Source organism: Anarhichas minor, unplaced genomic scaffold (genome assembly GCF_050575085.1).
Source record: "Anarhichas minor isolate MPS153535 unplaced genomic scaffold, ASM5057508v1 ptg000017l, whole genome shotgun sequence".
Lineage (NCBI taxonomy): Eukaryota > Metazoa > Chordata > Actinopteri > Perciformes > Anarhichadidae > Anarhichas > Anarhichas minor.
The window spans coordinates 20,135,558-20,151,721 of record NW_027466463.1 but is presented as its reverse complement, the minus strand read 5'-3'; the positions used below and the strand labels follow the sequence as shown (position 1 = coordinate 20,151,721).

At 42.2% G+C, this 16,164-nt stretch overlaps 2 protein-coding genes across 3 annotated transcripts; one reads left to right on the top strand and one right to left on the bottom strand.

The window, feature by feature from the left end:
• Nucleotides 1–297: 297 nt before the first annotated feature.
• tubgcp2 (tubulin gamma complex component 2) lies at nt 298–7,747 on the bottom strand. Of its 2 annotated transcripts, none has more exons than XM_076094195.1 (18): nt 7,679–7,747; nt 7,021–7,174; nt 6,261–6,389; nt 5,709–5,885; nt 5,338–5,497; nt 4,899–5,106; nt 4,622–4,821; nt 3,609–3,798; nt 3,374–3,519; nt 3,117–3,297; nt 2,425–2,605; nt 2,081–2,253; nt 1,668–1,796; nt 1,468–1,588; nt 1,249–1,392; nt 1,001–1,117; nt 721–866; nt 298–618 (listed from the first exon to the last, which is right to left on the bottom strand). In XM_076094195.1, exons 2-18 carry the CDS (start codon nt 7,168–7,170, stop codon nt 543–545), a joined length of 2,628 nt encoding a protein of 875 aa, XP_075950310.1. In that variant the 5' UTR covers nt 7,171–7,174; nt 7,679–7,747; the 3' UTR covers nt 298–542. The 2 variants fall into 2 exon arrangements, with proteins under 2 accessions (XP_075950310.1, XP_075950309.1); XM_076094194.1 differs by having other exon boundaries at nt 7,021–7,195; nt 7,679–7,714.
• A 629-nt stretch (nt 7,748–8,376) lies between these two features.
• kctd2 (potassium channel tetramerization domain containing 2) lies at nt 8,377–15,740 on the top strand. Its single transcript, XM_076094193.1, has 6 exons — nt 8,377–9,094; nt 9,574–9,682; nt 9,766–9,857; nt 10,013–10,108; nt 10,738–10,863; nt 11,204–15,740. Exons 1-6 carry the CDS (start codon nt 8,717–8,719, stop codon nt 11,231–11,233), a joined length of 831 nt encoding a protein of 276 aa, XP_075950308.1. The 5' UTR covers nt 8,377–8,716; the 3' UTR covers nt 11,234–15,740.
• The last annotated feature ends 424 nt before the right edge of the window (nt 15,741–16,164 follow it).

Genomic DNA, 16,164 nt, shown 5'->3' with positions numbered 1-16,164 from the left:
TTGGGAACTTTCCCTAAAGGTTCTGTAAAGTGTTTTCTCGAGGTTCTAGGAAGGTTTTCTTAAAAGACAATCTTCTGATTGTTCCCATAAATGATCTTAAAAAGGTTTTTCCAACAGATGTTAAATTTAAGTTCTGTAACATAATCTTCTGGAAATGTTTCCTAAATGTTCTATAAAAGTTTTTAAAAAAGCAACATTCTGAGAACGTTGCCCAGAGGCTTTTAAATAACTAATCTTCGGACTATTGTACCTGATGGTAAACATTCTTTTAAAGGTTTAAAGGACGTCGAGTCTAAATTCATTCAGTAAATTCTCGTTTTAATGAATACAAACATACATTTTCATTGTACAATAAGTTACCCATATGGAGTGCCACGACTTTCAATTTTCACATCAGAATAAACACATTAGTTCATCATTTCCAAAGTAACTCAAAAAGTACAGGATATATAATATACACACTGAAGCGTCAGCTCTGTTGTCTGGATGGAAGTTATCTGTTGGTAGTGACGGGCAGACGTGAGTAAAGGACGTTTTTAATGCTACGCTGATGCTTTCTGACTCCGCTCTATGGCCATCCTCTCCAGCCGCTCAGTGTAGAACCCGTTGAAATCCAACCTGTGAAATCATAAGAGCAGAGTTAGCAAAACTATCAAAGGAAGTTTACAAAAAAAAAATGAATGACATGTAGAACACACATTGAATTCAACAGCGGTGTACCTGTATATGATGCTGATCATGCTGTGCTCACAGTCGTTGGTGCTGTAGATGCTCAGCTTGTCCAGCAGGTCCAGCAGCAGCGTGCTGAAGTTACTGTCAAACTTGCTGATGTCTGACTGCAGGGTGTCCGCGTGCTCCGCTAACAACTGAACACAAACAAACCCAGAAGCTGCAGTATTTTTCGTGCACCAGTTGTTAAATAGTTGGAATGTTTTCTGGTTTCCATAAACATGTTCACGTGTTTCTTTGGCCATGACGATGAGCGATTCTTCGGAAATACCTTTGTGGTCGCTCTCTTCTTCTCTGTCTCCTCAGCATGTTCGCTCTGAGCGGGAGGCCCGTCCATGATGGCCTGTTCCAGAGAGAGGCGCTCCAACCTCATGCTCTGAGTGACGCGCTGCAACAGTCGGGAAAAGAAAACACAACTCAGAACAAGGATCCACCAGGGGGCGACTCCTCTGGTTGTATAGAAGTCTATGAGAAAATGACTCTACTAGGAGAAAAAACATTTCCTCTTCATCAACAAACCTGCATGCAGTTCGTGAACATGACGCAGACCGTCATGAGTTTGGAGAAGATCCTGAGGAGCTCTGGGTTGGTCAGCATGCAGTCCTTCAGGCAGTTGTCCAGGAAGCTGGTGTGATGGCAAAGCACGTCGTCGATGTTTGACGCCTGGAGGAGAAGAAGAAGACCGACGGTCAACAAAAACGAACGTCAGCGTCGGTCGGCTGGCTGTGCTTTACTCACTGTTTTCAGGTTGTTCTCCATGACGTGCCACGTGGGCTCCATCACCTCAAACATCATGTAGTACTGGATGTTCTGCACGAAGTTGAGCATGCGCTGTCGGAGGGCGAACGCAGCCGCAAACCTGCAGAGTGAACGGAGTGTGAGGACATTTTGTGCTTGTTTTGCATAAAAATTCACCTTAAAACTGTGCATGAACTCACCATTTGGCACAATGTGAAGAGTACAGCTTGAAATCCTTGTTGTTGATCCACACGTTGCAGAGCAGCCTCTCCACATGTTTGCAGTAGAACAAGTGTCTGAACAACATCTGGTACCTCGTCAGGGCTTTCCTGGAAAATGAGTATGAATAATAATAATATTCCTGGAATGAATTTTTGTTCATTTTAATTTTGAGTAATCTGTGGCTCCAATGTCTTCTTTAAAATAAAGAAAAAGCGTCTTCTACGTGTACAAAATGTAAAAAATACAGTGATTTGTCTCTAAAATGGCCGACATTAACTGCATTTCTTTGAGCTGTAGAAATCATAACTGTATTTCGGATTTATTGTTGATTATAATATTTCCAAATATGCTGAAGTATCTAAAAAGTTAAGGAAACGAAACAATATAAAACCTGTTGATGATGAGCGAGAGCGGCCACTTGACGATGTAGTCGAAGGAGAAGGCCTCCAGCCCGCTGAGGGCCACGTCCGTCGGCTCCGCGTTGATGATGCTCTTCTCCTGTTTGGTCTCGATGGCCAGAACACGCAGCAGCTGAGTGATGACGTCATGGGGCATCAAGTCAATCTGCGGAGAGACGAGAGGAAGATTAGTGTCGGTACATGAAGGAGTGGATGGTTGTTCAGCTCATGTATCGGTTCCTGTAGTCGGTAGTCAGTATAAATACTGTAGTCATACTAACAGGTCTAACATCAGATTTATATTCATGCCGTCTGACTCAGAGTGTTTAGCGCCCACCTTGAGGTCGTCTTTGAAGGGGTCTGTGTTGGCTGTGCTCATCCTCAGAGCCAGCTCCAGCAGGGCTTCCAGTCTGGGAGGAACGATGTCGTCCACGGGCTTCTTCAGCTCCTCCTCCGTCAGGTCCATGAAGTGCACGAAGAAGTCCCCTTTGTCCATCAAGAAGTAGTGCTTGATGGATCTGAATGAAAACAACACAGTAAATCACTACATACAAACAGATATTATATATAAAAGTCCAGCAATCCAGCTTTGAGACTTATCTTTTTATCCAAGCTTTTAATTAATGTTGTTTTTCTAAATGTAAACTGTCCTGGAGTAACATGAAAGTAGCTTAAACTTGAATAGACTATTATTATTATTAGAAATAAATGCTTCGGCGTCTCTGTGTCACTCCTCCACAGTCCAACACAGTCCAAATATGGTCACATCCTGTTTTTGCTTGTTGCAAAAAACCAAGATGGCGACGGCCAAAATGCTGAACGCGAGGCTTTAAAACAACTACGTCCACGACCACTTGGCGACTTTCTCGCTACATTTAGCAACTTTTGGAGCTAGTGCTGCGAGCTGCTTTCATTGGAAAAGATCTGGCAACATTAGGCTGTTTATTCTTTTTTTTTATGGATCTTTTTCAAATCTAGCCTACTCTTGCTAGTTTCTCAAGATTACCCACCCTGCCTTTAACCACTTACCTCAGGCGTGAAACCAGCTCCTTCTCCTCCATGAGGAAGGCCAGCAGCACTTTGCTGGCGTAGTTGTAAGCTTTCTCTATCTGCTCCACATAGGCTCTCTCCTTCAGGGTGTACAGCACCTCTCTGGCATCCGGACACGTCACGTCGCGGCCGCACTCCCGAACCACATTCAGGTATTTCCCTATGAAATGACAAGAGAAGGGAATTAAAATCTGTTTTCTAAGAAAGGCTCTTAGAATGTTTTTTTGTGTTTTTACCTGTGCTTAATATTTTGTCCGCCATTTTCTGTAGAAAGGAGGGAATCCGATGCTGTACGATGGTGTACCTCTGATCCCAGTACTTGTCATTGTAGTCCTCCTGAATCTTCTCTTTCTGCAGCTCGTGCTCCTCCACCATGAATTCGCTGTGAGGACACAACAAGATTAAAAACACGGAGCGGACACGGCGGTAGAAGTGGGTTTTGATATTCTGAGCGTCGGTTTAAAGCCGTGCCTGTACGGATCCTTGATGATGCCCCTGTACACCCACTTCTCCAGTATTTCAAAGTAAGGGACGCTGGCTGCTTTGGTGAGGTAGAGGCACAGCTCCTGAGCCTGGCTGTCGCCCGTGTAGTTGAAGGTTCGATCGTGAAGGAGACTCAGCGTCGACCCGCCCATACACTCCCCTTTGTCCACCGAGGACGCTGCGGAACAAGTGGAGGAACATTACTTCACTTTCAAAAGGATAAAAAGATAAAGCAATGGAAAAGTAACAGTTTGATTAGTGCAGTCCTCTTCTGGAAAAAAGAGTGCTGCAGGAACGAGGACAATCACAGCCTCATGAAACTTTACAACCACAAACTAGAGACTGAGGGCATTCAGACGATGTTTGGACAAAATGAAATTCTTGGAGAAATCTCCTCATTTCCAAAGGTTTCCGATTCTAAATCAGAGCATGGATTTTTCTACGATGTTCCTTCAGGTCTTGGTGTCTTAATGTGGAATTTTGGAGAGATTTCTGATCGTTTTTATTAATTCTTCAGCGGTAAAAAATGCTTAAATTTATGTGATTTTCTTTTGTTTTGTTATTTTATGTTGCGTATATATAATTTCCCTTTTCTTTCTTCGCATATACGTTTTGACATTGATGTCAAAATGTGCCTTTGGTTGTTGACTTTGTGTATTAATCTTAAACATTTGATGGCATAAAAAGAGAAACTAACAGTACAGGATCAACCAACGCTACAACAGTTTGTATTAGTTTGATCTTGTATTGTTTGGTGATGAAACAACAGACATCTGTGCTCATCCTGCTGGTGCTGTAGTTTCCTCTGTGAACCGGGTTCAGAGCGCCCTCAAGTGGTTAAAACCAGCAGCTGGTGTTCACCTGCTGTCCCTAAACACAGTCTGTCCCCTACAGACTTTCACCTCGTTGCATAAACGTGCAGAAGATTTACACGTCGTTCTCATGTTTGAACTGGTCCATGTGCACAAAAGACACAAAACTGGTGTTCTCCAGACTCTTACCAATAGAGGCCAGGATCTCCATGGTCCTCATGGTGGGCTGGATGTAAAACCAGAGCTTCTGCAGGGACAGCAGGCCCTGCCTCTGGAGGTGCTCCAGCTGAGTGACCAGGATCAGGTACTCCTTCATCAGGGTCCTCATCGCCGCCGTCAGCGCGTGGTTCACCTGGCCGTACTCAAAGGACGACTTCTCCTCAATGAAGCTGAGGGACAAATGAAACACCACTCATCCAACAATCTGTCCTCAGAGAGAGAACAAATGAGTCAGTCACATTCTCACCGTGTTATAGTGGAGTAATACGACGCCACCGGTAGTATTCTGTTAACCAGCTCTTTGATGGACATGTCCAGCGTGGAGTCGACGATGAAGGAGCGGTTCTGTCTCCCCAGAACGGGCTGAGCTGTGATGTCTCGTCCGTCAACTCCAATCAGGACGAACAGCAGATCCTCCACCAGAGCTTGTTCCTGCGCCGGCAGCCCCATCGTACCTGAACAACACACACAGGCGTTTGCTGGAATACACACTTGATTGTTCGCATGACGTCACTCGTTGTTTTGTGGACTGCCGTTTTGGAGCCTCGAGTTCGGCATTTTGGCCGTCGCCATCTTGGTTTTTTGCAACCAGCACACAGCAAGTGACCATATATGGACTGAGGAGGAGTGACGTAACACAACCGCTGGTTCCCACCTAGTTGATGATCCATTATTAAAAGTCTTACCGATGGCCGCTGCTGGATCTCCTGGAGGAGTCGGGCTGGTGATGAAGTCTCCGATGAGAGCGGGGCGGTCGTACACCCAGTTCGGAAACACGGGGTTGGGCTGCGTGGGGTTCTTCTTGTTGTGTTTGTCCCGCAGCATCTTCCGCGTGACCTCAGCCGGCTGCAGACAAAACCACGAAGACACAGGATATTTTAATTTAATTTAGCACTTTTTGGCGGATATAAGGCTGCAGTTTTGGTTTCCAGTGAAATTTTTAAAGCAGCCCTTCAGGTGAACTCTCAAACACACAACACAAGCATCATTTATTGAGACTCATGCAAGATGAGATTTCACGGCTCAGACAAAAAGCATTTGAGTAAGAACCGCTCACCAGAGGAGCGTTGGAGCTGGCCGTCACGTTGCCGAGCTTCTTTCGCAGCTCATCCAGTTCCTGCATGGACATCTTGGTGCTGGTCTGGGGCAGAGTGTAGCTGGTAGTCGTGGTTGATGTTGTGTTCGCCGATGACTCCGACCTCTCTTTGGCATTCTGCTGCAGAAACTGGAGCGTCTAAAAAAGAAATATTACGACAAAACTGTGAGATATTGTGATAAGAAAGGTGAACTATTAAGGGTGAATATGGCAGTTTATCTAACTTTTTAAAACGTGTAGGAGATCAACAAATCGAGCCACTTTCAACACCTTTAGAATGTGTTTCAATCTTCTATTTACATCGGTCTCATTAGCGGTTTGTCTTTTGTATTTCACTTCTTTATTAACAATACTCCCGTTGTTGAGAGATGAAAAACAATCACATGAAAACACACGATTCATTCTTTACATCATAATCATTTGAAATCTGAAACACCAAAAGAGCGAAATAAATCAATTTGAAGTGATGACAAACAAAACCAGTTAATAAGCTGCTTATTAACGATGCATTACCTCTTTATCCTCACAGAGTTTGGAGAGCAGGTAAACCAGAGGGTCCAGGTTTCGAACATTTTTGGACTTGAGCTCCTCGTACTTCCTCAAGAAGTCCTCGGGGGTTTTAGAGAACTCTGCTATTTTCACCTGGAAACGATTTAACAGCCAATATCAAGAGCACATCCAGTTAGCAACACATTCATTGCTACAGGGAGTGAGAAATCATTTTCACAGTCATATGCTTCTTGCTTCTTTCAAACCTGATTTAAACTCTGTAACTGTTCTTGCTGTATAACAGCCTTTACTTATTTAAAGTACAACTCAAATACAACTCAGGTCAAACTCTGCTGTGACAAGGACCGCTACAGGAGATCCTGTTTGGAATACTTGCAATGTTCACCTCACATGGTTTTGCTTTTCTACCACTGCACATTATTACATATGTACGGTATAGATTATCTGAGTTATTTAAGCTACTGTTAATAGTTTTGTACAGTTATTTTTGCACACTATCGTTCTCTTTTTTGCTCTCAGCTGCTGTAACGTTAACAGTTCCTGCTGGGATTAATAAAGTACTCAATCTGTCTGAACAGAGCCCTAATTTATCCTACCATTTGTTGCATGCACATCTGGCAAAAAACACCATTTTGTTGGCTAATGATACCTGCAAAAGATCCTAAGATCATCCTCATCACCTTCAGGACATTATGGTCTTGTTCCAGGACTTTTCTGTGCCCTGAGAGTTGTCTTAAGGCATCCCTGAGTGTGTAACACCCACCTTGGCACTGTGAGCAGACACAGTTGTGGTGACATAAGGAGTCCTGTGTTTCTGCAGGAGGTCGATGTAGCCCTCCGCTCCATCGCCTCCTCGAACGTGAAGCAGGCTGAGCAACTCGTTCACGTCGTGGTGGATCCTGAACTCGCTCATGGCTCTAAAATGACAACACACTTTACTAAAGGAGAGAGGAAGAGATCAGATAAGATAGATCCTATATTAGTCCGCAGTGGGTCAATTTACAGGACTACAGCAGCATAGAGTATATATACGTACATATAGTAAAAAATCCACAATAATTAAAATATGATATATACGGACAGAATAATTATTAATTATAAATATTTATAGTGCACAGATATTTGGTGTTGGCCTAGTCCCAGTTAGCTCATACTGATAAACTAATTAAACTAAATCTGTCTCTACCAACTATTGTAAAGTCAGCATGCATGCACCATCTTCTCTTACTAGTGATGCTAAGCTAAGCGTTATTTGATGCTAGCTTGCTAACTGGCTAAAACAGCCAGCTTCTGGGTAAAATGAACTCTGAGGATGCTAACTGCATAGCTAGCTTATCCGAAATTAAACATATAATTCGTTATAACAACGTAACTCGGTGATCGTAAGGTTTATTACAGGTAGTCTCTACCAAGCACTGTACCCGTCAGTAGCGTCTGGTTCAATAACAACAGCAAACACACGAGCAAGAAACTAAACCCGCCCACAACTAGTCAAATTCTTCTTCTTCTGTTGCTGTAATACTCGCAGCACTGGCGCAACACTGCCCTCCACAGGTTAACTACGGTACTGCCATTTTATTTATCAGCAGATAATAATTACATCACTTCATTCATTGCTTGTATAACTCTACATTTACTGCACTTTTTTTTTTAATAATATTTTTTAAATGTTTATTATTGTTTTACATGTGTTGTTTCAAATTATATTATTGTGAAGATTAATTTTTAAAGATGACAAAACATGGAATTGACATGCTTCTTTTCCATATAAACACACGAAACACACTTCAAAAGGTAAAAATACAATAAATAGACAGGCAAACGATAATAATTATAATAATTTATTATTTAAAAACAGTTATACCATTCATTACAATAATACTACTTGGAACTTCAGCTGCAAAATGTTCTTTCCTACATATAGATAGATGGATGGATAGATAGATAGATAGATAGATAGATAGATAGATAGATAGATAGATAGATAGATAGATAGATAGATGAGACTAATACATGAGAAGATAAAATTCCACTAACCAAATATGACTGTGTTTGCTTTTATTTTGAAAGACGACAACACAGCGGAAGTAAACAGTAATCACGTTACAACCCGGAAGTGTTGCCTCTTTTTTTTCCTTCCTCTGATTAACGTTTGAACGGACGAGAGAATGAGCGATTTATCTCGTGAAGAGACGATTAAACGCGGTGCTGCCGCCGCCGTACAGTCGTTAGGGGTCATATCCGTGTGCTAATCTTCGAGGAGGAGAGAGGAGGAAAGGAGGCGGTCGAGGTGTGAGGAGCAACGCCCTGATGCCAGAGAAAAATACCCTCGCTCTGTTTACAAATCGGCTGGGAGGAAGACATTGTTTCCCCGCAGTGTGTCGTTAGATAATCGCGCGGTTGTGTGTGTGTGTGTGTGTGTGTGTGTGTTTTACAGACGAAGAAAAAAAAAAAAAAACATGGCTGAACTGCATGTTGTGGAACCGAGCGGCACTGGCACCATCGAGCAGCCCGAGCAGCACCACCACCGCGATGTTCGCGGCTCTCTGCGCCTCGCGTCGCCCACGATAATGGTTCCGCCGCGGAGCAGCAGCGGCGGCAGCCAGCAGCTCAGTCCCGGCGGGGTGTCGAGCGGCAGCGGTGGAGGCGGTGGACGCTCGGTGTTCGGGTTTGCGGCGAAGAGCAACACGAACTCTCCGTCCGAACCCGGTTCGCGCTGGGTTCGCCTGAACGTCGGCGGGACATACTTCATCACGACCAAACAGACGCTGTGTCGGGACCCCAAGTCGTTCCTGTTCCGTCTGTGTCAAGAAGATCCCGACCTGGACTCCGACAAGGTGAGCACATAAAGTCATAATAATGTAATTTATTTACACTTCTATTATAGTAGTATTTATTGTCTGATAGTAGTATAATAACAATAATAAGGTAAATGGCATAAGAAAATGCACACAAATGGGAGAATAATGTAATATTAATATCCAGTATCCCTTCTTTACTTCTAATTTAGTTGTTTATTATTTTTAATATGCCATTATATTAAATTAAAGGCATATTCTATGTAGATTTTACGTCATGAAAAATATAATTTAAGTAAAAGTAGTAATACTACCGTGTTGAAGTAACCTGTTACAGAAAGGTTTTTATTATTTTGTCCAAACTGATAATATGTTTTCAGACTTTGCTCCAGTCAAATGCATGAAAAATTAAATAATCAAACTTTCAGGGGTAAAGAGCTTTATTTTGGCAGTTCATGTCTTAACAGTGAGGACAAACCAAATCCTCCTCAACCTTTTCTTATTTGCCCCCCCTGCAGGATGAGACAGGGGCCTACCTGATCGACAGGGACCCCACATACTTCGGCCCCATCCTCAACTACCTTCGTCACGGGAAGCTGATCATGGATAAGAACCTGGCGGAGGAAGGTAAGAACGTTGTGATCTGATTCAGAGCGCACAGAGACCAGAAAACCCAGCGAGGTCTCAGGATTCAAACGTTTGCTCCTCAGGTGTTCTGGAGGAAGCCGAGTTCTACAACATCGCGTCTCTGGTGAGGCTGGTGAAGGAGAGGATACGGGACAACGAGAACCGGACGTCTCAGGTACAGACACCACACTTCCTCCTCGGACTAATCCAGACTGTGCAGATTGTTAAAGTTTCCTCTCTTTCTCTTTCTCTTTCTTTATTTCTCTCTCTCTCTGTCTCTTTCTCTCTCTCTGTCTCTCTGTGTGTTTGTGTTTGTGTCGTGGCCCTCAGGGACCTGTGAAGCACGTGTATCGAGTACTTCAGTGCCAGGAGGAGGAGCTCACACAGATGGTCTCGACCATGTCGGACGGCTGGAAGTTTGAACAGGTGCAGAAAATACTGCTTTTTATTTATTTCATTCCTTTTTGTCATGTTGTAGTTCATGCTTCATGCAACATTTAGATATTTGTTCCGGAAGGATACATTTTGGGAAGCCAGTTCAATCATGTTAGTCCATGTTAGTTCCAACCAAATATACATGTTTTACTATAAGTACAGATACTTAGCATCATGTATTGTGATATTTAAGGTTGATCATTTATTAATCATAATACATTTTATTTACGTTTAGCTGAAATAACTTAATATATTCACAGCTGTCTAAAGTGAATTTAAGTATGAAATGCCAACATCCACAGTTCAATATCATTGTATGAATTGTTTTTAATATTTTAAATTGAAAAAAAGAATGAAAATAATCATTAGTTGCATCCCTAAAGTTGTTTGTCTATTAAGGCTGCAATCTGTTAATCTTATTCTCCATCGATTGATCATTTTGTCATTAAAATGTCTGTAAATAGTGAAACGTGTCCTCATTTGAGAAGCTGGAACCCATAAAGAGAAAACTTCAGAAATAGAAATATTACCCAGAATTCAGATTGTTTAAACTCTGCTGAGTCACAGAACTTTTCAGTGAACTTAATATTTCCTCCTTTCGTGTTTTTTCCCGTCCTCAGCTTATAAGCATCGGCTCCTCTTATAACTACGGGAACGAGGACCAGGCAGAGTTTCTATGTGTAGTTTCTCGTGAACTCAACAACTCCTCCAACGGCATCGTCATCGAGCCCACCGAGAAGGCCAAGGTGAGCCCGATGTTCTGTTCTTTACCCACGAGAAGACCAAAACCAACCGGGAGTCTCTGTGCACCGGACACCTGATACGAGTTATAGTGTTTTATTCTGATTTAACCAAATTTAACAAAACATAGTTTCCACGTTTTAATCTGCAGCTAACAACCTAAACAAACCCTTTCTAAAGGTTCATTCATTGAAAAGAGATGAACAGTAAATCTCCATATTTAAGAAGCTTGAGCAGCTTTCTGCTCTGATGACATCACCAATAACTGAGCTTCACTTTGAGATTTTAGGGGATTTATTTTTTTTAAGGATTTGTGTGACTTTGTGTTTCTGTCCGTCCTCACAGATCCTTCAGGAGCGAGGCTCGCGGATGTGAAGAGACGGCGAGCTAAATAAAACTTTATCAACAAAAAAACCCGAAACAAAACAATAACATGGAACATTTTCTCCCGTTTTCATCGAGATCCACGAGTTTACCCTCCTGCCACCGCCGCCGCCTTCATCACCGTCATCATCAAACCCTCGCTCTTCCCTCTCCTCCTGTGCTCCAACAAGACCCTGACCCTCCTCTTCCTCTTCCTCTTCCTCCTCCATCGCCGGATTCAGGCGGAGTATAAAAGGGATTACAAGTGAGCGGGTTTTCCTCTTGATGGTCAGTGTCACTGCGGTGCTGATGGATGCCCAGCACAGAGCATCATCATCATCATCACTTTTACATTTGGCTCTGTCGACTCAGCAGAAATCTCCTCAGGACTCTTAAAGGACATAGAGGAACGAACGCAGCTCTGCGGATTTTAACCTGAACCCGCTGATGGCGCAAACATCCCGCCGCCGCCGCCTCCCTCTCTGCACTCCCAGAATCCTCGGCTAGATGTCCGAGGCAGGTCACCGGCGCCGGCACAACAAACGAAGGGTGGAGGTGGAGTCCGATCGCTCTGTTTGAGCCAGCCGGATGCTTAATTTTCCTCTTTTAGAAACACCTGAAATCTCGCCCTCCTCCTCCTCCTCCTCCTCCTCTGTTTCCTGCTCCCGGTGCTTGAGTCGATCGCTCCTGTTTGGGATATTTTCCGCGCAAAAAAAAAAGAAAACAACTGACTCAAAGAAGACTGTGTACTATTTGTGGAGGCATGTGAGGAATCTATATAAATCTATATAGGCTACATGATGAAATAATCTGAAAATGGTGTAATTACTGATTTCTGTATCATAGTTGTCATATATTTACATATTCTCGGTGGGTATTTAAACGACGGGAGAAAATATCACTTTTCATAACCAGATTGAAACCCGGTCACCTGGATGTGAGTACGTGTGTGCAGTGCCTCTCTGCTTTTTAATTGTCCACGACTGAACTTTCACCACCTTTTCTCAGCTGCACGCTTTCTGTCGTGTTCCTCCCAAAAAAAAAAACACACCAAAAAAAAAGTTTTCTCTTCGATATCCCGCTTTGATCTCTTGCATATCTTAAAAATTGTAATTAGGTTAAGAGGAAACGTGTCTCTGTGGACTGTGACCCGGTTTGTGTTGCACCTCGTGCTGATCTCACCGCCTCCATCTGCTGAAGTGTCGTCTCACGTTCTGCAGCAACTCGTAGCAACTGCGGCGCGAGCGCGCTGAATCCCTCTCGTCTCGCTCAAGAGATACCTGAGATACCTGAGCCCACGTCGACGCTGAGATTTACGGACTGTAAGCGAACCTACCACATGGTGTCCTCAGTTCCCCCCCGAGCTTCGGAGCAAAGCTTTTATATTTCAGATGTTATGTGACGTTGGTTTTGCTGTGCCAGCAGATAGAAAATAACTTGGCTTGAAGTGTATTTTTCTTAAATCTACTTGGCATCAAGTTGCAGTGTGACGGTGCTGATGTTAAGACTTGTAACAACAATACACGTAAACTCTCCTCGATCATAACCGGAACAACCTGATTATTGGGCTGAATATGTTCAAGTATGTGTTTCTAAATTATTTCTCGTGAAATGCACTTTTTTTGTGCAAGTAAAACTGAATTTGCCGCGCCTTAAAATGTGCATTTCCTGTAAAACTTTAAGGCTACAAGTAACTAAAGCTGAGGTCAAATAACTGATTAATAGATCAAATATTATCAGCTTCATGTTTCTCTGTTTCTTATCGTTGTAAATTAAATATCTTTGAGGTTTGAAGATGTCTCCTTGGGCTCCGGGGGGAAATGTGACATGTTACACTATTTTTAGACTAAACTATTAATGTTTAAAGAGAAAGTAATCCGTAAAATCATCGTTGGTTGCAGTCATAGCTGTCATCAAACAATGATTGCTTTCAGTCATGAGGATTCTGTTTTTCAGTTAATTGGTTGAGAAAGTAGTGAAAAAGTTCCCAGAGCTCCCGGTGACGTCTTCAAGCTGCTTTTCATTGATATAAAACAGAGAAACTGAAACCGTGAGTTTTTGCCGGTTGATTGACGTTAACAGTGAGAGTTTAACGTTGTTACTGGTGTAAACGCAGCCTTGTTATACGAGCAACTTAATGCAGAGTTTGAGCCGTACTCACACATATCAGATGGAGAATCTCAGACTGAACATTTTAAATCCCTGAAAAGCTAAAAAAGAAGAAACAGAAGTCACTCAGACACACCTTTCTTTGTACAGAGAACATATTAGATGCAGTTACTTTATATCACGCATGAACAAACAGAAGAATAACTGTAGCTGTGCTGTTGTCCCGCTCCCTGAGGCTCGAACTTTGATGTAACTTCTTCTTATTTGTTCTGTTTTCTTTTTGTGCAGTTTTAATTCTGCTAATCTGAGTCGTGAGCTGCTAACGTCTCATTGAGGAGCAGTCCTGCCCACCCCCCTCGTTGTATCTCCGGGCCTTGTTTTGCAAAGCACCATGGGTGTTGTTTCCCCTTCGTCTGTGTCCAGTGTTGTGCCTTTTGACCTGTGTTGTGCACAGTTGTCTCCCCCCCGCGGTCGCTGGCTTGTTTTTTTATTGTCAGTGTTTCAGCGAGAAGCCAAACAAACAAACGTTATCTTATGACACAGCTGCTTTTCTTTGTGCCATTTGCTTCAGAGCTAAAACTGTTCACATCACTCCTCAAGTTAAATCTGCTGAGAACACTGGCGGTGGTTTTGTTTTGTGTTTTACCAAAATGGGAGGAAAGCAGGAAGAAATCTGCTTTAATCTTAGTAACACTCCAGCTGTGCTCTTGTTGTGATCAGAAGTCGATTTGACCGTTAAGATTTATTCTTGGGTTGCATGCTGAAGCCACCTCTGATGATCCCATTCTTTTAAATGTACGTAACCGACCTCTTTAGAAGCACTTGTACCCGTCACCTTCATGGTCCCAGTTGGATCTTCCATCGGTTGCTTATAGTTCAACGGTTCCCAAACTGAGGGAGCGTCGCAAGATGGTTCAAAAAAGATAGAAGAGCAAAAAAAACAGAACATATTTGTGTTATGCTTCAGTCTTTCATCTAACTTTTTTATTTGTCGTTTCATTTAAGTTTTGTGCAGACGTTCATGGTCCCCGGAGGATGAACCCTGCTGACTTTGGGGATCCTCTGACGTAGTGTGACGTGGCAGGTGTTTATTGGTGTGTCCGCATATTCACAGAAATGTTTATCGGCTGCTCTTGAATTTGATTTAAATTGATGCCCACTTAAAATATGATGTCATCATGTGTGGATAAATATCAGGCCTCGGGGCCAACTTCACAGATTACAAAGCAAAAGTCAGATGTAAATCTGTAAGTTTAATATTAAGATTTAACAAATAGAGATGGTGAAATATAGTTTTCTGTGCCCCGAGTGAAGAGAAAGATAATTTCACTAAATTTAACTTGACGTGTTCAAAGTCGTCGGATTAATTTATTAGAAATTCAGCCGTAGTTTATTTTAACATGAGGTCAAAATGTTAACTGTTCAAAACTTTGCTAATAAATAAGATGTTAGAATGTTAAAGTAAGACGTTAGTAAGGTAAACATCATACCTGCTGAGCATAAGCATGCTAACAGGGCTGCACACAGTTCTCCGTCCTTCAGGAGTCAAATAAGTGATTATGAAGAGTTTGCTGTTGAACTGGTCTCAGCTGCTGTTAAAGAGTCTTAAACAGGTTGGGAACCACTGACCTAAAACAAAAAAATAACTTTCTACCATTTAGTTCTTACTTTCACCTGCACTAGTTAGTCAAACAGATTATGTGCAATTATAACAAATCTGCAAAAAAAAGAAAATGTAAATATATATCTGTTCGGGCACGTGAGAACACGAGAGCATGCATTGTTCTAGAGATTATGACGTGTACTGGAGTTTGTCAGACCTCCGTGTTGGTGCAAAGTGTATGTGGTGAGGGGGGGTGTAGAGTTCTTGTGTGGAACAGTTGGTCTACAGCGAGACACGTTCTCCGCCTCACACGTCATGTTTCTTGGTTGTTTTTTTGTATCTTTGTCACGTTAGTTTAACTCAACTTCTAGATGCAGAATAGTTTCGAACAAAAAGTACCCCCCCCCCCCCCCCCACACACACACACACACACACCTCGGTTTTAAAGCATTTACTCGACTACAGCTTTTTTGTTTGAATCCATGGATCATGTTGCCAGTTAACCTGTAAACACACTGCATGCGTTTGTGGACATGCACCTCTTGTACTCATTTAGAGTATTGTTGAAACGTCACCTATTAACCGTTACTTTCTGTTCATTTAGCAACAGTATTGATGTCACATGTGAATATTGTCGATGGAGAAAAAAAACATTTTGGAAGCTGACAAAACATTTTTTTTTTGTTGTCTGATCGTTTGTTTCACTTTTATTTATTTTATGTTTTTTGGAATTTTGTCTACAAAAAAATTGTCGTTTCTTTACATGTGACGATTTTAATGAATAAAATGTGTCTGTGTTTTAAACAACTCGCTGACTGTTTGTTGCTTCTGTGGATTTACAAAAAAAAGATGAACAAAATGGAAGATTTAGAAAGTTATATAACCTTTTGAAACGTGTTCTACCAGCAGGATTATTAAGGTTTACGGTCACACACGTCATATTTAACAAGATAACATATCAAATAAATGTAGTGGAGTCAAAATACAATCTCCAAACAAAAGTAGCATATAGTTATTGTACTCAAGTAAAGTAAAAATAGCTAAAAATGTGAACAAAGTACAGTCGCCTATACTTGAGTAAATGTACTCGGTTACATTCCACCACTGCAAAGTAGCATACATAGAAATACTCACATAAAGTACCCTAAACATGTACTTCAGTGCAGTACTAGAGCCAGTATACTACTAGCCAGTATACTACTGGCCAGTTTATTCTATAAGTATACTTAGT